The following is a 25,193-nucleotide window of genomic DNA, read 5'->3' as shown; positions in this document are numbered from 1 at the left end:
ATATTTTTAAAAACTCTCGCAATATTTTAAGCTTTTCCATTATTGTTACATCTGTTGTGCTGCCCTGTGATCTTTGATACTACAAAATAACTACAGCTCGCTGAAGGCTCAGATGATGGTGAGTGTGTTCACAGCGTTCGAGTCAGTGGCCCGGATCCACCGAATCCGCCGTATCTCTGAGGTGCCTGTGCCAGGCTGGAATCTTGGCAGGGTTTAGAATAAGGCTGAGTGAGGGTCTGCTCCCTGGTAGGAATTTCCCCGAGGTTTGCAAGTAGGGAACACCACCTCATGTTCCCAGGATGTGACAGTCGCTCAGTCGTGTCCGACTCTTTGCGACCCCATAGACTATACAGTCCGTGGAATTCTCCCGGCCAAAATACTGGAGCGGGTAGCCTTTCCCTTCTTCAGGGGATCTTCCCAACCCAGGAATCGAACTCAAGTCTCCCACATTGCAGGCGGATTCTTTACCAGCTGAGCCCCCAGGGACGCCCCGAAAGGCGTGTTTCTACGTGTACTTGTGACCTCTGAGGGTCACTGGGCCTCTGTCTCTCTCTGGCGCCCAGTGTGCACAGGAGCTGTCACGCGGGCCCCTCCTCCCAGCCAAGGGCTCGAGCCCGCTCTGACTTGCACACACGGAGTGAATTTCTCCGATGAACAACGCTGTGGAACATGCCACCCCGCAGGGCTGTGTATAGCCCGCAAGTGGCTGAAAACCCAGTCAAATTTACTTCTCAGCTCTGTGGACTAGTCCTGGTACTGTTAACTCCAGCCCTAGAGAAGGGCTTCAAGTCAAGCTTTAATTACATTTTACTCACAAGTTTACACTATACTAACTAACCCTGTTCTAAAATGTAAGTGAACGCATACACATGTTTAAAATTAAATTGAATAAATTTACGTCATGCCAAACCAAAAAGAAAAAAAGTAGAAAAGCAGACAGGTGGACATGAAATGACCAGGAAAGGTTCGCTTTTAGTTTGCAGGCGTTGCTCGGTACTGGGAGCTGTGGCCTCGTGAGGGCTGAGATACAGTCTAACTTAAAATCAAGAGTAGTGCAGAGTGTGCTTGGCTTAGATATTGAACTTGAGCTTGATCTGATTTCACTTCATGTTCCCTAAAGCAGTGAGGCTGCTGTGGAGATCCCTTCTGGAGGTATTCACTCTGCTCTGCATTCATGATGCAGCAGCTGGCTCTGGGCGGCCTGGTAAACCCGGCAAGACTCCTCTGGACCCTGAGGTGCGTGGCAGTGGCCCCGGGAACGTCCGGTGTGTTTGGAGACGCCCGGTCGTCAGGAATGGGGAGGGGGTGCCACGGCAACGAGTGGGTGGGCTAGCACTGCTTCCCACACCCGACGGTGCACGGGGCGGTCCCAGGGCAAAGGAGGGTCAGACCCCAAACGTCCACAGTGCCAGGCGGACAGCCCCAGACAGAGACTGAGGTGTTTCCGTCGAGCGAGTGTGAAGTCTGGCCGTCATTCGGTTCTTAGTGGGGCTTCCTAACGCCTGAGTCCCCAGATCCGCGCTGTTTAAAGGATGCTCTCAAATGGATGGGAAGTGGACACAGAAGCATGCAACTTGCAGCAGGACCCTAACGAGGAAAGAGCCTCCCCGGCGAGCTGTGTCCCTGAGCCAAGCCCAGCCAGCCAGCGGGGGGCGGCCCTGACCGGAGCCCCGGGACCTGGTCCCGGGGGCTTTGCAGCCACATGGCGTGGCCGCACCCTGCCCCCCATGGCCCAGTCTGCTGGTTTGCATCCGACGGGCCTCAGGGTGACCCCCAACTCTCCTGACTCCTCCCTCTCTGTCTCTTCTCTGTCCTTTCCCTTCAGTTTTCATGGGGGAAACTGAAGGGCTCATCCGCTGCCCAATCTATAATCTGATCTCGGAGAATGGTAGGCTGACAGCTGTGTTGCTGCCTGTTCATCTGTTAGAGGCCGCTCTGCGCCCTTCGTGGGAGACTCTGTATTACAAGGGTCTCTGTTCAGACCGGCTCTTGTCCTGACCGGGCTTGTTGATCCTGAATGCACTCGACAAGGCATTCTTGCTCAGGGCCTCGGGGTCTACACCCTTCTTTGCGCAGACGTTGTATTGAAAGTCTCTGTCCCTGCGCTCCTAACACAGGGCCTGCCGTGGGACTGCTGCTGTCATGGTTTAGTTGCCAGGTCATATCTGACTCTTTGGGACCCCACGAACTGCAGCCCTCCAGGCTCCTCTGTCCATGGGATTCTCCAGGCAAGAATACTGGAGTGGGTGGCCATTTCCTTCTCCAGGGGATCTTCCTGACCCAGGGATCAAATCTGTGTCTCGGGCATTGCAGGCAGACTCTTTACCCTGGCCACCTGGGAGGCTCCTGGTATAGAACGGAGGTTCATAAACTGCTTAGGGCGTGCGAGCGGCCTGGAGTCCCCATCGTCTTGGACGATGGAATCTCCACGCTGCCCTTAGAAGTCCCTGCCTTCCGGGACAGGCGGGCCCGGATTTGTGAGGTCAAGCGTTTCTGTGTGCTCAGCTCTGCTGATCCCTGCTTATAATAACCAAACAGCTTTGTGGCTCTAATCTCAATATTTAGGAGATCAGCTCTCAGTGGGATTAGCAAGCTTGCCTCTCAGTGGCTGTTCTCAGGGAGCTTATAATATCCTGGCTCTTCTTCTCATCCTTTGTCAATTTAGAAGGGCGTGCTCCTGCATGACTTGAGAAAGGATTCCTGCAGATGGAGCTGGTGGCACCACTGCCGGGGGGACGGGGGCGTCCGAGGGGCCTGTGGGCCCGAGAGCCGGTGTTCTGAGTGAGGGTGCCACTGGCTGGGGCCAGCCTGCTTTGTGGTCGAGGGTCTCTAGACCCTCAGCTCCCTGATGGAGCCACCTGAGCATGTGTGGAGCCTGAGTTGAGAGGGCATGGCGGGGGTGGGGTCTCGAGCCCGAGGCACGTACCTGCGGTGGGAAGCGTAGTTGCCCGTGATGTGCCCGGAGCCGTCGCAGCCAGGCGTGGGGCACCTGCAATCACAGACACACACGGGGGTCACTGGAAAGCTTCAATCTCCCGAACAAGTAGCTTCCTTATGCATCTAGTTTCTGAGTCTCTTAAATGCTGAGCCTCCCTCGGTGAAGGAGGCGGGCCAGAGCTGGAGGGTCCCCGGGTGCACGGAGTAGCCCCATCCCCGTCTCCTCCGGGCTCGGCCAGACCCCGCCTCCCTCTGCGCACGGCGGCGCTCCCGGGGGCCGGAGGTCCTGGGGAAGCACCTTGGTCCCCAGATATTCAGCCTGCAGTCTCCCCACCTCCATACGCCCCACGTGCCCGCCCCGTCTCTTATTCAAGCTTGGTGGGCCAGTCACAGCTGGCGAGTTGCTGCACCTTCCACACATGATGTGAGAATTTTTACATGAACAGGCACACACACTGGCCCGAGACTGGTCTGTGTCTAAACTCAAAACCACACGTTACAGGGGCCTGGCCACGCTGACCCCTCCCAGCCCTGCCCCTGATCGACTGCGGGGCCTGGTGCAGGTACCCCCGTGCCAGGCCAGGGAGTGGGACCAGGGGTCTTTCAGACCCTCCGTGGGCACTCAGGGAGCTCTGCTTTGGCACCAAGGTCTCTTGGTCCGCAGGTCAAGTCAACTGAGATCATGAGAGGGTCCGGACGCCTAGGGGCCCGTGCTTAAACCTTCCCGGGAGCTCCCTGCAGTCTCTCTGCCACATCAGAGCTGCGCCCGTGGCAGACGCTGTGTGTGAAGAGAGTTCCCTGAGTCCTGCCTCCGAGGACTGCCTTGAATCCACCATCGCGGGAACCAGCCGTCCTGCAAAGACGCTTTGGCTCCAGCTACATCAGCTGCATTTGTACCCGCCAGGAGGGTGAGAATAAAGGCCAAAAGAGGGAAACATATCTTTTCTTTTTACTAAATGTTAGCTCTCAAGAAGCAAGGATGAAATGATAACGGTGTTACTGCCCAGGAGGGACTCTTGGAGGGGGCCCTGTGCCAACATCCACACTCAGTGAGCATCTGAATCCCTGGCAGGGATACAGATCACGAATATAAAACAGTCAATAAGTGTAAATGCTTTCTGGGTGATTTCAGCTTGCTCTCCGCTCTGAAAGACACCTGGGTATTGGCTGTTGGGCCAAGGCCAGCAAATTACTTGCTTACAGACCTTCTCAAGGTCAGTGAGCGTGTCAGGGCGTGTGTGACGGGCCCACACAGACCCGGCTGAGTCCAGGGGTGCGAATGTCATATCTTGACACTTAGATGTCCAGTCCGTTGTTGATGTTTAGGAACTGCCTAATTCTCATCTAGTCCTGGGGAAAGGAGCACAGTCACCGAACTCGAGCGTAGGGCTGGTGTGTCCTCTGAAGGACGAAAGTTTAATTTACCGCCTGCACTGCGGGGAAGGCAAACATCGAGGAGATGTCATCGACGTGTGTAAGTGGAGTCAGGGTGTAAAAACTGGAGTCGGAGGCCGAAGGATGCTGTACTTTCATCAAAAGCAACACCCGGATCAGACTGTAGACCTGACTGTCACTAGAGTAACAGCTGTGCATGAACTTCAAGTCTGATCACAAGACTATTCGATCAATAATGTGAGTGACTGAACTTAACTAGCTGATTTCCCAAATGGCACGTCATGTGGAGAGACCTCCCCAACCCCAGAGGGAGGACATTTTGAAGCAGTAAAAATCATCCTAAGAAAAGCAGCTCTCCATGCACGGCTCTGTTTTGAAAACGTATCAAGAAACAGGAACGTCTCCTGCCAGCCAATCATGTACACGTGGCCTTGCTTTGTGGGCAAAGAAACCCTTCAACTCTTCCTAAGCTCAGTGTAAATTCATTTAAAATATACTCAGTTAAGCACAAGTAGAAATTTTTAATGACTGTTTCTGGTAGAGGCAGAGGAGGTTGACACACGCTGCTCCAGTTTAATCGAGGCGTCACAAGCAAGACTGCAAGCGAAAACGAGATCTTTACTAATTATAAAAAAGAGGAGTTTGGAGTCGTTTTTGTGCATTTAAACCATTTATGAAAGTGTCATTTGAAAAAAAAAGATGTATTTAAAACACCCTTTGTCACCATGAAAGCAAAGAAAATGTTGACTTGGGTCATTTTCAGAGCTGTCACAGTGTCAAAAAAGAAAAAAACATTTCCAGAAAGCGGCCTGGCTTTCTGGAAAGATTTGTTGTTTTATTTTCAGGGTTTCAAGTTAGGTAGATGAGATCTAGTACCTGGCCTGCTGCTGTGGGCTGTGCGAATGTGGAGAAGCTAAGCCCTCCGCGGTCACACCCTCACCGGGGGAAGAAGACGGGCCGGTGGGGGCTGCGAATTCACACTCACGGTCACCCACCCCAGAAACAGCCCGCCCTGGTTCTCCGCAGGGCGGTGGTTTGCCGTTTTCTTCTTTAGGGAGAGCTTCTGAGCTGCAGGAGGCAGTCCGGGGTGGGGACTCATTATTCTTTCTCTAACAGCGCTGCGGAGCTCATTTTTGTGTTACTGCTCAAGACTTTAAGGCTTTTACAAACTCTGAGATTCGCATACAGATTTCCTCGCTTTAATACATCCCAGCGTTTAAAAATACACTGTTTTCTGAAGTTGGTGAATGGGTAAGCGGCCATTCGTGTAACAAAAGGCGTCTCTGCTTTTCAGCGGATCAGCTCCGGTGGCAGCAGCTCAGGCTGCTGCACGATCAACGCACAGAAGCTCGATGGGCTTCTGCCGCCGGGAGGGGCGCGTTTCCTCCGCGAAGGAAGGCCGTGTGGGACCACCCACACCCCAGAGGATGGAATCGGCGGGCTGCTTGTGCCGCACAGCTTGGCTTTGGAAACGGCAGCAGAGCGCGACTGGGTTTCTATGGAAACTCCCCGCAAGGCTGGTGCTCCGGCACCTGGGTGAGGCCACCCCAGCCAGAGGTCCTCCCTGCGTCCGGCCAGTTGTCACCGACGCTCCACCAGGTCTGTTTTACAGGCCTGTGGTTAGAGCTGTAAGTTTCTGATAAATAAAATACTAGCTTCTTCATTTTTTTCTCTCCAGTCCAAAGGTACCCTGGGTAAAACACTCTGAGGCAGGAGATACGAACGCATAATCCTACACTCTCTGTTCCCAACGGAAACATTCGTGATCCTCTGCCTTATCTGTGATCTTGAATTGCCTTGGGATTTAATCCACATCAAGAGAAAGTAATTCGGGGTAGTTCATATTATTATCTGGCTGAAGAAATTGGTCCTGTGTAGACATTTAAGAAGGTATATGGAAAAATCATAATAAAATCTTTCAACCACGTTTATGTTTTGCAAAATTCAGGCAAAAGTCTTAAGAAAAAAATCAGGACCACTCACAAACTCCTGGATTTCCTGGAACTAGCCTATCTCAGTAGGGACAGAAGAGGTTTCTGTGGCTTTTGTGAATCTAAGGCGTAAGGCCTGAGTACTCTGACTTCCTCTCGACCATCCGGCCCCAGAAGGGCCACTGCAGCTCACGCCTCCCTGGGTCGGTAGTCCCACCAGCACAGGAGAGGTCCTCTCCACGCGTCACGGCCTGTATCAGGAGAATCCTCTGATCCGCACATCACAAACGGGGCAGAGGCAGCCTCCTCACCTTGCCTCTGATTCATCCTCTGCAGACATGTCACCCCTTGCTGTGACTTTCCTCCTGGGACCCTGACGCAGGGTGTAGCGGGAAAAGAAGTGGTTTAATCTGTTGACTGAAGCTGTGCTGTGTCACTTAATTACTCCGATGGACATCTTTAAAGCATCTCCTCTTGTCCCGTCATCCTCTCTCTTTTGTATTTGTTGTTGTTTATCCTCTCTCTCTTCTGTAAAGAAATTCGAGGGCTTGATAAGTAGTTCTGTTGAGTGAGACATTTAAAGTAGGGCATCTTCTCCGCGACAGGAGGGCCCCGTCAGTGACGGGCCCTGAGTCTGTGCAGCCGCCCACCCTGGGCTCAGGCAGGGAGCTGTCTCATCGGCCCCTCGACAGGGGCAGCGGATGGCCAGGCAGGCGTCCAGCGCAGCCTCAGATGCCTGTTCTCAGGGATCAAGGCCACCGGAAGTGATGCGGGTGAGGACCCAGAGCCGGCCAGTCTCTCTGCAGCCCCTGAGCGAGGGAGGCGCCCTCGCTGGCGGGAGGCAGGAGCCACGCAGGGCCGTGTGGCCAGTCCGCCCAGCGTCTGCTGCGCCACCTCCCCAGGGCCGGTCCGCAGGGACAGCGTCCTCAGGATACTCAGGTCTCTCATCTTGATAAAACCGGTTACTTAGTTTTAAAAATCTTATAAGTAAAGGCGAAAGCCCTGCCGGCAGCTCTGACCTGTCCTTGGGCCTCACCTCGCCTGTGAGCCACCCTGTGAGGTCAGACTGCAGACAGGCCTCGGCTCTGACAGCGGCAGCAAAGCAGGCAGAGAGACGCTCACTGGACCCATGGGATGACAGCGTCAAAGTTAGACTCAGGTTCCAGGAGATTTTTGAAGAATTTCGTGGCGTGCTTCTGTAACAGCCCTTTTTATTTAAAAAAAAAAAATTATCTATTTATTTTAATTGGAGGCTAATTACTTTACAATATTGTGGTGGTTTTTGCCATACATTGACATGAGTCAGCCATGGGTGTACATGTGTCCCCCATCATAAAAGCCCTTGTTTGTCCCTTGCTTTCACACCCATCCTACCAGGGGCATTTGTTAAGTAAAACACAAAATACTCTCAGTTTTAAATACTCTCAATTTTAAATGAAATCACGAAAATGCAAAATTAGGCCTCATCTATAATAGTAAACTGTAATTGGAATGATTGATGTCAACTCTATAAAAGATCTGTCCCATTTATATGAAAAGTTCAATTCAAAAACATTTATGTGAAAACTCAAAAACATTTTTTTTTTACTTAGAGATGTGGTTCTAAAAATGTGTATCTTTATTTTGAATTTTTTGGCATATAAATGGGAAACAATAAAGAAATGCAGAGGAGTGCAAAATAAAGGTGTTTTAAAACAGACAGCTGACATAGACTGACTTTGAAATCTTCTCCCCAAACAGAAAGAAACCAGGTCACTTAAAAGCAACAGACATCTCTTCTCCCCAGTTTCCTGGGTTTATCTCCTGAAACGGGCGGAAAGCAAGGATCTTCTGAGTCCTTTGTAGTTTGCGTGACAGCCAGTCATTTTCTCTTCTTTTGAATTTGGTATGGAGGAGACAAGTTTTGACCTTTCTCCGCCCAGGCCCCGCCTGGCCCGTCTCACTGGGAACCGTCCCACCTTCCCACCCGACCTGGGCCCGCCTGGACACCCCGTCTCACCTCGTCCTTCTTCTTGCCTCCTGTTAAAAGACACAGGAGCACTGCAGACACAAGCCCTGATGCCAAGGCAACTTCCTGGGCGGGGGGCTCGGCGAGGTCGGGTCCCGGCCCCTGTAATGCCACCTGCACGGCCCCTGCTGGCCTGCAGAAGGGGCGAGTGGGTGCCCTTCCCTCCCAGGCCTGGCGGAGGCGTCTGCAGACTGGCCTTCCGCCTGCGCCTGTCCACAGGACGCACCCCAGCGTTCCCCATCCCCAGTTCTCCGCCCTTCCCAAGTCACGAGAGGACCTTTATCCTGCACACTTGACCTTCTGGCATCCTGAATGTCTACACATGTCGAGCCCTGGTATTAGCAGACTTTGGGAGAAAGCCTTGCTTTCATACATGACATGTGAACCAAAACCACTTTTTTCTTTTGCTTCCAAGCACTTTTCTTTTTAGATTACACTCAGACACAAACAAATCAATGAAAAAGAATCATAAAATGTAGTACCCTTCACACGATTTTCCAAAAACATTCATTTTGATGATTCAGATAGCGTTTTGGAATGGGTTAGACCTCAGGTTACTAAGAGCAAAGTGTGGTCTTGAAGATCAAATTTAAAGCTGTGGCTACAGGGGCCCCCAGGCTGCTGACTGCCCACAGCCCAGTGTGGTCAGGGGGCAGCAGGTGGGCACGGGTGGTGGCCTGTGGGGCAGGTTTCGCCAGAGCTGTGATGCCCAGTGACGCACTGACCACAGCAGAGCTGCAGTCTGCAAAGCCCAGCTGGGTGGCATGCATACCCTGCCACCCGTTGGTAAACGGCGTGTCCTCATGGGTTTAAATTCTGACTTAGAGGCCCACACGCCTGCATCAGCCTGGGGTAACCTCTAACGAGTGTTGTGAGACCCCCCGCTGCTCATCCCCCACTCAGGCCCTGGATGTCCTTCGAGGGTGGGCGCTGCCCAGGTCTTGGCTGTCACCACTGGGCGTAAGGGCCCTGGACGGAGCTGGGCCGGGCCTGGCCCTCTCCTGGGCCCATCCCTGGGGGACACTCGGGGTGCATCTGGTGGTCTGGGGAGCGTGGGGGTGGGCAGGGCCTGCGACGGCAGTCCCACGGTTCATGCTGCATGCTCTCCGGCATCCTCCGATCATGCATCTCTGCTCTCAGGCCTCCCCGTCGGGCCGGGCGCTGGCTCGGACCCCAGGCGCCGCTCTGAGCCGCTGCCCGCTGCCCGGCGCCCCAGGTGATCACGGACAGGCTCCTGTCCAGGGTGGCCGACCTACCTAGCAGTGCTGGCGTCCCTCTCAATAACGGGGCGTGTCCTTGGGGCACTGCTGCGGGAGCACATGCACGTCCAGCAGCAGGGGAGCGGCTAGGCCGGAGCTGCGGCAGCCGCGGTCAGAATTGGAATTGGACGCGGAGGACCCATGCAAAAAAGAACATACAGAAAGGTGACTGTTGGAGAAACCGCCGCTGACCCCAGCCAGCCGTCCCCGCGTCCTGGGGCCGCCGCGCTCGCTGTGCCTGTGACGGGCATGCTGGGCCTGGGGGCTGGACGCGGGCAGGGCCGCCCAGGGGTACTCACCTTCCGCGGTTGCACGGAGCGCTAGGGCGGCCGCACCACTTACACAGGGTGGAAGACGGGCGTTAGGGACTCGAGTGCCCACTGGGAGGGGACCCTCACCGACCACGGAGCAGGAGGGGGATGGAGGGGGGTGCCCTTTGCTGCCCTCATAGCTTCCCACCCACGTCCCTGCCTCTCAGGTGAGGCAGCATCTGTGACCACATCCAGCTGGCCTTTAGTGGTAAGAAGTGGACCCTGGGCTGGTGAACGGATGGTGGGCAAAGGTCATCGACTAGGAGGGGGCAGGGAGGGGGCTGCCAGCTCATCCAGGCCCGTCTTCTCAACACCAAGAGTCAGTGGGGTTGCACTCGGGGAGGAGGCTGAGGGTCACCATGCCAGGGACACTCCAGGCAGGCATGCACGGGCCATGCCCACCCCCCGAACCCACGGGCACCCGAGGCGCAGTGCCGCCTGCCGGGTGGACACAGGCTTTGGTGCAGACGTGCCATGGGGCCAGCTGGCTGTGGCTGCTGCAGGAGCACATGCACGCCCAGCAACAGGGGAGTGGCTAGGATGGCAGGGGCTGGCAGAGCCAGCTCCACTGCTCTGCCCATGGCAGTGCAGAGTCCCTCTCGAGGCAGCGGAGGACAGAGGCTACATCGTTTAAAAGCAAGTCCACTTCCTAAACTGCTGGCCACAGCAAGCCTTTGGGAGGAAGTTTGCCCAGGGCAGAGGAAAGAACAGTCTAGGACCAGGAGCGAGGGGCACTGGGACCAGTCACACCGTCCTTTCCGCTGGAATCCTGTGCCTCCTGTTTACGTTCCTGTTCCTGCTGTTTCTCTTATTTTTTATACTTGTCATGATTGTGGATCTTTCATTTTTTGAAGCCCCCGTCTTTTCTCAGAGAAAGTGTCTTTTATTCTAAACAGGAGAAAATTAAAAAGATTTCTTTGTCCATCTTCTACCTGAGTAATCCTGGGGTTCTCTGCAAACTCTCATGTTTCATGTCTTTTCTCTTCCTGTCCATCCCCACCCCTCTGCCCCACGTCTAGCCTCCTGCTCGAGGCTCTTGTTCACAAATGTCTGGGTTTTGAACACTTTCCAGGTTGGTTTCTCACCTTAGTCTCTGGCATGTCCTCCTTTCCTCTATGGAATCTGCCTTTTCCCTGTCTCATGTCTTTTTTTTGTCAAGTTTTCAATGGTTTCATAGATGCTGAGTTTTGCAGAAGTTTTTAGAAATAGATTCATCAGATATCCTTGTCTAAAGCCAAGAAGGTGAATCCAAACAGGTGAGCTCCGTGTTTAGGGTCACACGGGCGGCACGCTGCTGAGAGCAGAGCAGAAGCCTCTCCTGTGGTGCTTCTTTCGCTCCACTAGACTCTGTAAACGTCCTCTTCTCACCAACAGTTCCGAGCCTACGGCCCTGTTGTGTGGTCTAGCCCTCGTTTGGGGGAAGTTCAAAGACACAGAAGGTGGTTTGTTCTTGTCTGCGATCTACTGACCCTCGTGGCCCTCTGGGTGTCTCACAAGTGGGAGAGAATAGAAAACCATTTCTGTGATTCCTGCATGGAGGGCATGGCCCCGAGCAGGGTCCAAAAGTCACCGACGGTCCTGATTTCCCTCCGATTATGGGAGAGGCGAGGGCACAGAGGGGCATCAGAGCGTGAACCACCTGCGTGGTCCAGATGTGGCAACCCGGAGAGCAGGTCTGGACTCGGGAAGGTTCCTTCCACTGAGGAAAAGCCTGGAATCGCCAGAAGGTGCCCAGGAAGGTCAAGGAGAGGCCTGACCCAGCGGGGACGACAGGCAGGGAAGAGGCAGGGAGAAGGCAGAGAAGGGAGGAGATACGAGAGCAGGTACCAAGGACCTGGCTCCTGGACACGCCTGCATCAGCCTGGCGCCAGCGCAGGGGGCCGGGTCGGGGGCGCTGGGCACAGGGTGGACCTGGTCCCCTCTGTGACTGTGGCCGGTCCCTGGTGGGCTGAAGTGGAGACTGCCTGCCGTGGGGCCCCTTGGAGCCTCAGCTGGAGGTCACTGACCCTGGGGAGCGCACTGTTTGCAGGGAGAGCACAGGGACATCCTTCACCTCTCCAGGGCCACGGAGCCCACGAGCAGGCGTCCTCGCTGGGACCCTTGCAGAGAAGCAAGGCCTCTCCCAGGTGGACATGTCTAAAGGGCAATTTGGGAGAAGCACTCGGAGTGAAGCAAGAGAAAGGGGCTAAGGAAGAAAGAGAAGTGGAATGAGATGAGCCGACGGGTGAGGAGGCCAGGAGTGAATGTTCACCATGAGGAGTGACGCCCCCACAGTCACCCTCGAGACCCGATGCCCCACAGTGACCCCCGGGACCCGACGCCCCACAGTGACCCCCGGGACCCGATGCCCCCACAGTGACCCCCGAGACCTGATGCCCCCACAGTGACCCCCGGGACCTGACGCCCCACAGTCACCCCTGAGACTTGATGCCCCACAGTTACCCTGAGAACCGACGCCCCCACATTCACCCCCGACACCCGATGCCCCAGAGTCACCCCTGAGACCTGATACACCACAGTCACCCCGAGACCGAATGCCCCACAGTCATCCCCGAGATCTGACGCCCCCAGTCACCCCCGAGACGCAATGCCCCCAGTCACCCCCGAGACCTGACGCCCCCACAGTCACCCCCGAGTCATGACACCCACAGTCACCCCTGAGATCTGACGCCTCCAGTCACCCCTGAGACCTGATGCCCCCACAGTCACCCCCGAGACTCGATGACCCCACAGTCACCCTGAGACCGAATGCCCCACAGTCATCCCCGAGATCTGACACCCCCAGTCACCCCCGAGACGCAATGCCCCCAGTCACCCCCGAGACCTGACGCCCCCACAGTCACCCCCGAGTCGTGACACCCACAGTCACCCCTGAGATCTGACGCCTCCAGTCACCCCTGAGACCTGATGCCCCCACAGTCACCCCCGAGACTCGATGACCCCACAGTCACCCCCGAGACCTGATACACCACAGTCACCCCCGAGACCCAATGCCCGCACAGTCACCCCCGAGACCCAAGGCCCCACAGTCACCCCTGAGACCTGAGGCCCCACAGTCACCCCTGAGACCTGACGTCCCCAGTCACCCCTGAGACCTGAGGCCCCACAGGTTGCTGCCTGCAAGTCCAGGCTGTGGGGCAGCCGTGTACCACCCCCTCTCCCACACCCTGAGGCCCTGGGCTGCTCTGCCTCCTGGAGGGAGCGTCCTGTGTGCTCCATGGGTGGAGACGACTTGAGGCCTGGGGCCAGGTCACTCGGGAAAAGGACAAAGCATTTGGAAGCACTGAGCTCGGGAAAGACTCAGGGAAACAGCGCTACCTTGGACCCGAGACTCTCCTGAGGAGGATGGAGCTCTGGTCCCAAACTTTCAGGAAGAGCTTTCTCGGGGACCCCCAATGGAGGAAAGCACAGGTGCTCACGGGGACGGGGTGACTGTGGGGAACAGAGGGCAACGTGGGTGGATGGGGCCAGGCCTGCCCGTGACCTCCTGGAGGCCCAGGGCTAATGCCCCAGGCTTCATCCTCGGCCTGGGATGGCCCAGAGGGGCACCAAGTGTCCACCCCTTGGAGGGACTGGGAGCCCTCTGCAGGGCTTTTCAGGAGGCTCAGCCTGTCTCCAGGTGATGGCACATTCAGGGGAGGCCTTCTGCAGGCCCCCGGAGAGAGAAGGCAGGTCCAGGCCTCCCGGAGCCCCTGCCGGCAGCCCCCTGTCCCCACCTGGGTCACCCACACCACCCCCTCTGTTTACTTGAGCCACAGTCTCACCCCCATGGGGGCCTCTGCTTCCCAACAACTCCCTCCCAGGTCCTGTTTCCCTTCCAGACCCGGGCATCACAGGGCCCAAGCCCCCGTGGTCTCTCCCTCCCATGGGTCTTCCCGGCCACCCAGGCCAAGAGCTGCTCGCTCCTCTCCATGGATGCCCTCAGCCCATTGGGCAGAGCAGGGCGCTGTCCTCTGTGCCTGAGTGTCTTGCCGGTCTCAGGGCCCAGAAGCCAGCCCCTGTCTGCCTGGCCCCCCGTCCCAGAGCAGATGGAGGAGGGGCCTCTCCCTCCGAGCTTGGGCTTTGGCAGCCAGTGCTCACAGAGCTTGTGCTTCTCCGTTTTCTGCTCAGCAAGCTAGGTGCCAGGTGACCCAGAGCTGGTGAGGATGCCTCGGTGGGTGGTGTGTGCTCTCGAGGGGCCTGTCCTCGGGGCCCTTCCTGGTCTCAGGGGGTCTCAGTGCCTGGGGGACGGTCCAGCTGTGTCCCGGGAAGTGATCTGGTCTTCCACCCAAGTGCTGGCTTTCCTCCCAGCTGGAGCTGGCAAGCTGCCGTTTCCTGTCCTTGGTCAGTGGGCCAGCATTGCTCCTCTGCCCTGGGTACTTCTGTGGGTGGCAGGGCTAAGGATGCTTTCTGGGTGGGTGTCAGCCTGCTGACCAGCGGGGCTGCGCATGGACTAAGTCGTAGGTCCTGAGCATCTGCATGTGTGAAGCTGGGTGTGATCACAGGGACTCTGTGATCATAGGGATGAAGTGAGCCTGGCAACCGGCCCTCCTAAGCCTCCCCACCCCAAGACCCAACTCTGAGACAGAGGACACCAGGCCTCCCTGTCCTTCACCAACTCCCGGAGCTTGCTCAAACTCATGATCATTGAGTCAATGACACCATCCAACCACCTGGTCCTCTGTCGTCCCCTTCTCCCCGTCTTCAATCTTTCCCAGCATCAGGGTCTTTTCCAGTGAGTTGGCACTTCGCATCAGGTGGCCAAAGGATTGGAGCTTCAGCTTCAGCATCAGTCCTTCCAATGGATATTCAGGGTTGCCTTCCTTTAGGATGGACTGGTTGGTTTTCCTTGCTGTCCAAGGGACTCTCAAGAGAGCCCAGCACCACAGTTCAAAAGCATTGGCAACCCACTTCAGTATTCTTGCCTTGAGAATCCCATGAACGGTATGAAAATGCAGAATATGACTTAGCTATTTTTTTTTCTCTCCAGATGGGCCGGTTCGCGGAGATCCTGAATCTCAGGGAGCCTGTTGACTTTCCCCCTAGCACAGAGGACGGGCCTGGAGCCCAGTTAGGCTTCCGTGCAGGGTGCTTCCTAAGAATGGCCACTGTCCCTGGCCACCCAGCATCCCAGGCCATCCGAGAGCGAGCGCCAGTGACCATAAAGGCCTCTGAGCAGCAGTGGGCTAACTGCTCACCCACACTCTCCAGCAGCCCTGGGTGCTGGGTTCTACTCTCTTTGGCTGATCTCGCAGACAAAGCAGGCACAGAGGTGCCCAAGATGTGCCCCCAGCCGGCTCAGAGGCCACTGCCTGCTGGGGGGCCAGTGGGTTTAACCTGGGCAGGCTGATGGACAGTGGGCAGTGGCCCTGGAGAGGCACCATGACAGCCACCGACAGGCGTTGGCTCTGGACGCTCCTCTGCCTGGCTCACGACAATCCCAGCGCTGCAGAGCGTCCTGTGTCCTCCTGTCATGAAGTCTGGCTCAGATGCTTCCAGTCCTCTGTGGGGACTGTGGTCCTTGTCCTGGGCTGTGACATTCTGCCCACGGAGGGTCCCAGGTGGTGCCTGGGTGTCCTGGGAGTGGACCTCAGGTGGCAGGGGCTCTGTGGATTGTTCAGCTCCACCCAGGATGCCACATGGGGCTGTGGGCAGGGCGGTGGGCTCGGGGCAGATGGGCTTGTTAGGGAGACAAACAGACCCGGGGTTCCACTCGCCGTGGACACACTGCCACTGAGGGCTCCCCATCCCAAAGTGTGCGGGAAACTCTCACAAATAAAACCACGTCGTGGAGTCTGCTAAATATCAGCACTATCTGTGTTTAACGGAAACCAACCTGGATCTGAGTTTTAAGGAAATCATTTTAAAACATGGCTACCCCAGAGCATATTTTATAAAAACTTCACTTATTGCAAACCACAAATGAGTTTATAGGAAATGGATCACATTTAAAAATGATTTTTGTTATGTTAGCCGTAAAGGAGAACCATTTTCTGGAAAAATAAGAAGGAAGGAAGGAAAAAGAGAAGAAGGAAAGGAAAGAACATGTTTAATTAGGAATTAGGAGGAGAGGAACGCGGTGATCTGTGATTCTCACGTTTCATCAGCAGTCGCCTGGGGAGATCTCTGGGGTGGGGGCCCATTCTCTGGCCCAGAAGACAGGGCAAGTTTTGCCCCCCTGGGAGGAAGGCTCTCTGGCAGTTCATGCCGGGTGGGAGGACATCCTGCCCCCACCCTATGGCACTGCAGGGCCGCCCGATGCTGGGAGGTACCACAGGATGAGCGAGCCGGTTGCTATGGAAACCTCCTCCCTCAGACACCCCCCCCCTGGTGCTGCTGATTCTGTGATGTGTGGAAGAACTGGGGAAGCCTGCTTCTGATCAGGGGGAACTGGCAGGGAGGGGTGGGCATCCCAGGCAGGCAGGGAAGGCCTTTCACGGACAGCAGGGCTCAATCATACCATCTCTTGCCTGGACAGTGGTGCACAACCAGAGTCAGGAACTGTTGGGACAGACACACCATTGGGTCCTCAGAGCTTCAGGAACCATGGGTCTGAGAGCCTGGAGGACCAGAGGCCACCCCGCAGCCAGGCTCCCCTGGGGTCACCCGGATAGTCTGAGTCACAGCGCCTGGAAGCTCCGCTGACACAGCTGTGTCCCGAGACACAGATTGGAGACTTGCCTGCAGACACATGCTCCCTGCATGCTCCTGGGGACAGAGCATGCCCCGCATGGCCTGGGGACTCCCGCTGGGTCACCCTTCGGGAAGGACTCTGTGCTGGGCGTCAGGGCCCTGGGGCTGTAGCCCCACCCTCTCCACGCTGGGCAGGGTGTGCACATGTGAGTGCAACACGTCTACAGACTCAAGGCCCAGGGGCTCACTCTGCAGAGGTGAGGACCTCGGGGCCCCCGGGCTTTGACAGCGCTGTCGAGGGGAACGGCAGACCCCAGGCCCTGACACGCTCCTCCTGTCAGCCTGCCCCAGACTTGCTTCTCAGCTGCCACGTCCCCAGGCCCAGAGATGGGAGAGAAGGAGGCCGATGAGTCCAGGCGCCCAGTTAGCACATGGCCACACCGGGCTGGACGCTAATTCATGAGGACCCGGGGCCTGCGTTTGCCTCATGACAAGGATGCTCATTTCTCATGTCACGGAAAGAGCGATTGACCTAACAAGCTGTTGAAACTCAAAGGACATCAAACGTAAAAAAACCACATCCTTGCTTGTCAGAGGGGCTGGGGGGCTGGTGCGTCCTCGAGGCTGGGGAGTCAAGCGAGGGTTGTTCTCTGCACGCGTACGATGTCAGCTCTCACAGAGGCTCCTGGGGGTGCTGACGCCCAATCATGAGACTTTCTTCGCTGAGGCTGTTCATGAAGTTATTTCTTGGTCCAGAGAAGATGCACTTCAGCCAGAAAGGTACCATGGATCCCTAAGAGCCCACACTGTGGGCCACCTGGGCACTGCCCTCTCACGGCTGCTCTCACCTCCATGTCTGATGGGGTCCCAGAGAGGTCACGGCCTCCCTGCCTCTGAGGGCCCCTACAGAAGCTGCCCCCCGTTCTGGGGACCCCTGCGCAGTCTGGCCACTCCCCTGCTGCTGGGCGGGGTCCACCTTGCAGAAGCATCCTCAGACCGCGCCTCTGTGCCCCTCGTCTTCCCAGCCGTCTTTAGACCAGACCAACCTGGAGCAGAGGACGACGAACACGTTTCTTCTCTGGGACCGGGACACCAGCTTTCATCAGATGCAAGTTCACTGTCGGCCCTGAATCACTCACTCTGGTTGGACTCTGAAGGAGGCGTTTTCTGTGATTTTCATGTTCGCTTATGCAATTTATCAGTGCCTACCACACAGCAGAAATGCCTGTTGGGTCATTTTCTCCTCTGGTCTGTGGACGACGGGGCTGCAGTCTGGTCTGTGTGAAGAGCAGCTTGGAAGTTCAGCTGAAGCTCATACTCGTTCTGAGAGGCCATTCAGAGCTGGGAATGTCTCCTGTTGGCAGAATGCTTTTCAGTGTGCGGAGGCCCGCAAGCTCCTGCCAGCCAGTTATCCGGGCTTTAAGGGTCGTTTCTTCTCCGTGGGCCTTACCACCCGACTCAGCCTGTCCTCTGCTAGAGCTGCTTGTTGGTACAAGGGAGCTGCCTGCCTTGTCTGCCTTCAGCATCTCAGGGCCTGAGGCCACGCGAAGCTGAGGCAGGTGGCCAGGGAGTCACGTGGGTGAAACAGCAACAGAGTTTTCTGAAGGGACTCAAGGGCCACAGGCCTCAGAAACTATGAAATGTAAGATTTAAAGCAAGATTGTCATTTCTGATACCAGAAGTTAGCATCAGAGGCTCCTGGAAGGTCACTCCCGAGACAGAAACTCGGGAATCAAAATTCAGAAATTCATGGAATCAAAAGGGGCTTTGCAGGAGATACGAGATTTGTGGGGAAATGACAGCGTGGCCCCCAGTACACGGGCTGACAACTCGACCAGGGGACACGGCTCAGCCTCTTGCAGGCGGCGCGGCATGTGACCAGGAACGTTAAAATGTGATCTGTTTTAGACGAGACCGCCTAGGATGTGAGGGTCTGGTCTGCTTGGAGCTATGAGACGGGCAGAGAATAAAGAGAGGGTTTCTCAACATCTCCAGTGCTGTTCTGACCCTCAGACAAGGCACCGGGAATGAAAATGCCTCTGTTTCCACCTGAAAAACACGTCACCCAAAAAGGCCAAGAAACTGAAGCAAGTATTCAAGGCAGACTGAAAGCTAAGAAATGACAGAGCAAAAGATGATCAAAATATGCCAGTTGGGAGGATGTTTTAGAATTCAGAAAGCGGGGAGAAGAGAGTGAAATTAGTAAGCGAGGATGAGATCTGATGAAGGTTTGATGGGCTGATGGACATTTTTATTTGATGATCTTAAACCTGATTTGCAAGTCTGATATGAGCATTTTAAAATAATACCATATTAGACAAGAGGCAGAAAAAGATATATTAGGAAAATGGAGTCCTTTTATCTCTGAAATATTTTGATCTCGGGTGTTGGGGTTTTGAGTGTAAGCAGTTCCGTTTCATTCACGTGGTGCTGGAACTGGGTCAGACTTTAGGTGCTGACTTCCTTCTGACCTCCCCCCTGCAGCCCGTTGGCCCCCAGCCTGCTGAAGCCCCTTTGGCCTGGCCCACCAGGCCCAGGTGAGCGTTTGCACCTCCCTGTCTCTTTGCAGACCCCGGTCCTTCATCGGAAGCCCTTCTCTCAGTCAGTCTGGAGCCGGCGCCTGAGAGACACGGCCCGTCTCATCCTTGCAGTGAACCGCGGTGTGGGCGCCAGCTTCGGCCTGCCGTGCGTGCAGCAGGACTACAGCGGTCACCTGCCTCCTGAGGCGCGCGGGGGCCCTCAATGCCGAGACCCGGCCCTGCTCTGACTCCCCAGAAGGGGCTTGGAGGAGCCGCCCCGGACCCCCGGAGGTAGAAGAGGTCGTCTCGTGACGCTTACTGCCCTCCTTACATCGCACTCCTGGAAACCCAAAGGTGTTTGGTGGTCCTTATTAGTGCAATGGAAATATCCTGACTAGATTTCCAAAGGAATTTTCTAAAGAAGCTGGCTGATGGATCACAAATACTCGCAACGAAGGGATAAACAAAATCTTAAATGATTTCTACGTAACCTAAGAGCCGGCTCCACCTAGTTCCCTGAGGGACTAAAAGCCAGAAACACGCATTTTCAAGGGTGAACAGGTCTTACTGTGATGCGAAAGGGGAAGAAAGCAGAATCACCTCAGCGAGAAGCAGAGAGCAAGAGGGAACAAGGCCAAGTCGCTGGGACGATCCTGATGGGACGAGCAGAAAGAGCCTTCCCTTGGGAAAGGCCAGGATTGACAGAAACGACTGAAGCTCGCTCAGACTCCCCACGGGCATGTCCAGTGCTGAGTGGGGGCCAGGCCCGGTCCTGGTGCTGAGCCCCACACGCGCGACCCCTCTGCCCACACGCCAGCTGCCCTGGGAGCCCTGACCCCACGCGGTGCGAGAGCTGAACTGAGCGCACCACACGTTCGATGGAGAACAAACCAACAGAATGGAAAACCCAAGGGATAGTTACCCCCTTTCTTGGGAGACAAACACCTTGGAGAAGGGAATGCGGGAAAGCTACATGGCCTAAAAATGTGTGAACTGAAAGTCCCGGAAGGGACTAACATCTCCAGTGTAACATGTCACGGGGTGGTGGACAGGGAGCGCCAGAGACAGCAGAGGATGTCGCGGTTCAGGAAGACAGGAGCCACGACGGGAGGGAGGAAGCGGACAGAGGGGACCCATGGTAGCACCCCAAGTCCCTTGGGGAGAGGACGAGCCTCTCACTGCTTCCGCAGACAGCCCAAGCCTTGGAAACAGGCTGAGGTCACTTTCCCTTCCTTCGGCGAGTTTTAAACGTGGGGCAGGAAGCAGTGGAAAGATGCAAGTATTCCTCCCACAAGCCTGTGGGTCCCCACCTGCACGGGGGTGTGCGGCCCTCCTTGCCGTAGACCAAGGGGGCTACATTTGGGGGAGAGGGGCTTCCTCTTCATCTTTTCAGAGTCGAGCTCAGACTGCCCAGCTCCTTGACTTGTGGGGGCCCTGGGGGGCCTGGGGCTCATCCCTGCTGCCTGCAGGGCAAGCTGCCTGTCTGCTCGGGCGCTGGGCACAGTGCACTGGCCACTTGGCTTCCTGCTGGACGGTGATGCCGCTTCCGCCCCAGCTTCCCACCCCTTTGCTTGTCACTTGGAAAATCACGGTCCGGGTGCAGGAGACGCCGCACACCACACAGCAGAGCGAGGCTGGAGCCAGGTCGTGCGCGAGCCACCAGGGGTCCATGTGGCTGTCACCAAGACCGTCCGTCCATGCACAGCTCTGTCCCCTGTCCCAGGCTGACCCTGTAGTGCGCGCCCTCTACCACTGTCTCCTTCCCACCCAGGGCATCAGCGTTTATGAATTTACTGGAACTTTCCGGATCATCCGTCAAATCCCCTCCCTTCCCAGGGGAAACCTAGGGCTCAGGCGCGTGGCCGCCTGCACCCAGGGTCCCCTGCTCAGCCTACCTGCTGACACCAATGCGTCCCCCGTAGGATCGTAGGCTCCTTATACGACTGCATTGCACAAATCAACTTACTTCGATTCATTCACTAGCTTGTTTACTCAAATAGCTGGTGTCCCCAGAGCAGTGCAAAGTGCTGTTGAGGACCGGGCAGATGCTGGAGCCCCAAGAGGCGCCCTCAGAAGCCTCTGTCCTGGGCTTGGTGCAGGTGGCCACACGGCCACACAGACCGCGTGCAAGACCAAACAACCGCTGCAGAAAGAGCCGGGGTGCTGGGCTCGCGGGGGAATCCAACCCTGGTGAGGGATCGATCGGCCAGCTCTGTGAAGGGCGAACCCAGCTCCGAGGTTGGGCTCCTGGAGACAGTTTGGGATTGGATGGAGAGAAGGGTCAGGGAAGGTCAGCTCCAGGGCTTGGCAAAGGGCCAGGCAAGGGAGAGTGCCAGAAAACTTGCAGCGTGAAGTACGCACACACACGGTAGACAGTTACCGGAAGAACTAAGAGGTAGGTGCGTCTCAGGGTCTCTTAACCCATCTTTAGGACTCAAGGCGGAAAAACAAAAAGTGAAAGTGTTAGTCTCTCTCAGTCGTGTCCAACTCTTTGCCCCAGACTCCTCTGTCCATGGGATTCTCCAAGCAAGAATCCTAGGGTGGGTTGCCATGCCCTTCTCCAGGGGATCTTCCCGACCCAGGGATTGAACCTGGGTCTCCTGCATTGCAGGCAGAGTTACCAGGGAATCCTAAGGTGAAACAGTCTGTAAATCTATGCTTGAGGTGAAGCCGAGGTTCTTCTCCCAGCAAAGACTGGTGAGCGGCACTGCCCTCCCCGCTGCTGGACACAGAGCCGGGTCGTCCGGCCTAGCGGGGCCCGCCGTCCTCAGGGCGGCGCGTGGGAGCGCCTCTGCCAGATGATCAGATGGTAGGTGGGACGGCCTCCGGGGGAGGACCCGCGTCATCACACTTTCCCACCTCCTACCGGTTTGTCCGCTCAGCCTCGGCAGGAAAAGCCAGCGTCCAGGAAAGCGGCAGTGAAGCCGCTGGCTCGGGAGGAGTCCTGTCGCTCTGATGACGTGTGAGGGGAAATTGCGTCATCAGTCATATCCGGACAACGCATCCTCGCAGGGCCGCCCGTGGCGTGGCCGCTGGCCGCCATGTTGCTGAGGGGGAGACGTCTGTGCTGCCCGGTCCTAAGGGGACCCGCGGGCCACTGAGCTCAGGGCCGGCCGGTCACGGAGGGAACCTGTTTGTGGCGGGAAGTGGAAGCTCTGTAACAATGTCCATTTCCAGGAAGTGATCGGGTGGCCCTGGGCTCCTCCAGTGGAGTTGAACAGAAGGCAACCCCGGGGCTCCGCGGCAGTCCTGGCTTCCTCCATCAGCAGCACTCCTGGTGACTCACTCTAACAGTTCAGGAGCTTTAGTCGCCACATATATGCGGACGACCAGGTTTCCAGCCCCAGGCTCCCCTGAGCGCCTCTCGCGCTCACAGGGCCCTCTTCTGATTGCGTGGGATAGTCAGCTCTCCGCAGCTGCACCCTCACCAGCTCCAAGTCTCCCCCCAGGCTTCCTGTTGTGGGGGAATGCAGGTGGTGGGGGAGCCTTTGTGGGGTGCCCACCCACTCACATCAGGTTCCTCTGGCAGGACCCCCAGAGTCTGACCGCTCCTGGTGCCAGCTTTGCTCCTGACCTCGTCTTTGGAATCACCTCCAACGCTGGCAGTCACCAAGGCCTCCCCACAGGCCTCCACCCCACCCTTGCCAACCTGCAAGCCATCCTTCATTTGGGGCCAGTGTGATGGGTGTAAGATTCAGGTGAAGCCCCCACTGCACTGACACCCACCTCCTCGGACTGGAGCTCTGAGTCCTGGAGGCCTGACGGGGTCTGAGCCCTGATGAGCTGCTTCATGTTCTAGAACCCTCCACCGGTTGCTCCTCCCTGGCCCCCAGAGTCCACACAGGGGTTTACATGCAAATCCAGGGAACAGCACACACCCTTGGCCTGTCGTCCGTGTGTAAGGCTTGACTACAGGAGCTGGCGGGTCTATAAAATGAGACGTATGTGCACGGAGCTCATCACCCGGCTTCTTAGGGCGCCACTCCATCTGTCTTCCACCCACTGTCTAACTGTCCACTGCTGGCAACGAGGATGGGTGGACCTTGACGCGCCAGCCACCTTCGTTCCTGGGCTGGGTGTCTGTGGTTGATCATAGTTCTGTGTCAAGAAGGAAACTACAGAATCACCACCCCACCCCCAGGAATATGATGCACCTTTTAAAGACTCCATAACCTGTATGGGACATGAAGAAGCAGCCTGCAAGATCCTCAATAGATGTGATTAATAAAAAAGCTAATTCGTATCTAGTAGAGAGATGACATTATATGTAATTTTTCTTCCCCTACATTCTCAATTTTTTGAGCTTATAGTAGCCTTGCTCCCAAAAAGTCATTTTAAAACTCCCTGGTCTTGTTAAGAGCACACGGTGCCCCCTCTCAGCTAAGATCCACTCACACGCGCCTGTGGTGGGTGACTGCATACCCCAGTACAGTTCACCTCAACCAAAGGAAGGAGTAAGACAGCACCAAAGCCCCCTGCCCACAGGATGATGAGAGCAGAGGGACCCAAAGCTGATGTTCCCAGGCCAGGGCAGGGTTCACGGAGCAGGGGCCGCGCAGCCACACGCCCCTGAGCGTGGACACCGAGACGGAGCTGCTCTCTGCGGCCCTGGGGTTGAAAACGAGCAAAATCAAGTTATGGTCTTGAGTCCCAGACTCTGCCCTGCGCTCTGTGGTGGCATCTTCAGGAGACAGACGCCAAGGATAATTGGGATGGGGAGGGGCTGAAGGTGCCCTCCGTGGGGCAGCTCTCCTGACAGGTAGGCTAATTAGGGGGATAAGTAAGCAAGCTTGCAAGAGGAAGATTCCAGCCGTGAACAGAGAGCAGGCTTCTGACCACTTCCTCGCCCCAGGTACTAATAATGTATATGTGAATTATCAGCCAGGCTTATTTAGTCACCACAGAAGCAGCCCAAGGTGCTCTTTGATGACACCTGCTTAACCAGATTTGAATTTCTGTACAAGTTTGAAAGTAATAAAGTCGAACATATTTTAAAAATAACAGAGGCTCTCCACCACCTTGTATTGAACGCTGCCTGACTGGTCCAAAATGAGGAGGTGTTGGTGCGATGTGCAAATATTCTATTGTGAAAAAAACACTGTGAAGCTTGTATAATATTTAGTTTTAATCTAAATGTCATGAAATTAAAAAGAGGACAGAATGTAAATATAAAAGGACTAACCTATTTGTCAGTGTCTTAATAATACCACAAAAATGTTTAGGACACAGATGATTAAAAATTTGTAAACTTTTGGTTGCAGGAATAAAATATTCCTGAATGTATTAAAATACAGTAAAACTATATACAAAGGACAGTACTGGGACTTCCCTGGCGGTCCATTGGTTAGGAATTTGCCTTCTAGTGCGGGGGACTTGGGTTCGATCCCTGGTCGGGGAACTAAGATCCACAAGTCGAGGGGCAACAAAGCCCATGTGCGGCACCTAGGGAGAGCCCTCCCCCCGAAGAACGAAGACCGTGCAGCCAAAGAAGCAAACGTTAAAAAAGAACAGGCCAGTGAAGTCCAAGGTTCTACGCGGCACTGTGCGCTTGACAGGTGTGGCTATCAAATCTGGATCAATAACGCAGAATACCAGCAGAAATGAGGCAGTCCCTCAGCCTCATCACCCTCTCAGGAGCCACGCGTGGCCATGGTTGCCAGACTGGACACTTTCATAGCCCCAGAGACTTCTGTTGGACACTCTTGTAGAAACTCACATTATAAAGCCAAATCACACCTTTGTTTTAATGATCAGAAAGTATTTGCACTTAATGTTTATTTTTTCTCGAAAAGGTCAGGTTAGAGAGGCAGTTCTCATGTCTTTCTACTATCGCAGTATTCTCGAATCCCCTGTGAAGGTAGTAGGGTGTCTCCATCTCTTATTGTGGGCAGACAACAGGATTAAGTGCCTGAACCACCTGGAGATGACTAAGCAAGACCCATGGGTACCTGGGACCTGTCTCTCTTTGTAAAAATGCAAAAAAGAGACACTAGACTAGAAGGGATGTGATTTTCCTTGAACTGTAGCTCCTGGAAGATGAAGGGTCGCATTTAGGAACAAATGCACAGGTGAATCTGCTCCCGGGCATCTCTGCTCACTGGCACCCCTGGCCCACAAACGCCCCCTTCACCTCCTCAGAGTCGGTCTTTCCCATCAAGAAAGAAACCTGAAGAGAATGGTCCTCTCTCCTGAAATTGCCAGGAAAAATGCCCTCCAAAATC

At 55.6% G+C, this 25,193-nt stretch overlaps 1 protein-coding gene and 1 long non-coding RNA gene across 4 annotated transcripts in view; one reads left to right on the top strand and one right to left on the bottom strand.

Moving 5' to 3' along the window:
- Nucleotides 1-25,193, bottom strand: part of MYT1L (myelin transcription factor 1 like) — a 421,026-nt gene that overhangs the window by 32,646 nt on the left and 363,187 nt on the right. For both annotated transcript variants that reach the window (XM_024995855.2, NM_001078012.1), the window contains 1 exon segment: nucleotides 2,927-2,989. In XM_024995855.2, the coding sequence (XP_024851623.1) occupies nucleotides 2,927-2,989 (63 nt within the window).
- LOC112447855 (uncharacterized) lies at nucleotides 21,811-23,222 on the top strand. 2 transcript variants are annotated; one of them, XR_009495724.1, is made up of 2 exons: nucleotides 21,811-22,249; nucleotides 22,502-23,222. It is a non-coding gene; the product is annotated as an uncharacterized lncRNA (long non-coding RNA). The 2 variants fall into 2 exon arrangements; XR_003036143.2 differs by having other exon boundaries at nucleotides 21,811-22,305.

Source organism: Bos taurus, chromosome 8 (genome assembly GCF_002263795.3).
Source record: "Bos taurus isolate L1 Dominette 01449 registration number 42190680 breed Hereford chromosome 8, ARS-UCD2.0, whole genome shotgun sequence".
Lineage (NCBI taxonomy): Eukaryota > Metazoa > Chordata > Mammalia > Artiodactyla > Bovidae > Bos > Bos taurus.
This window is presented reverse-complemented; position numbering and strand designations above follow the sequence as displayed.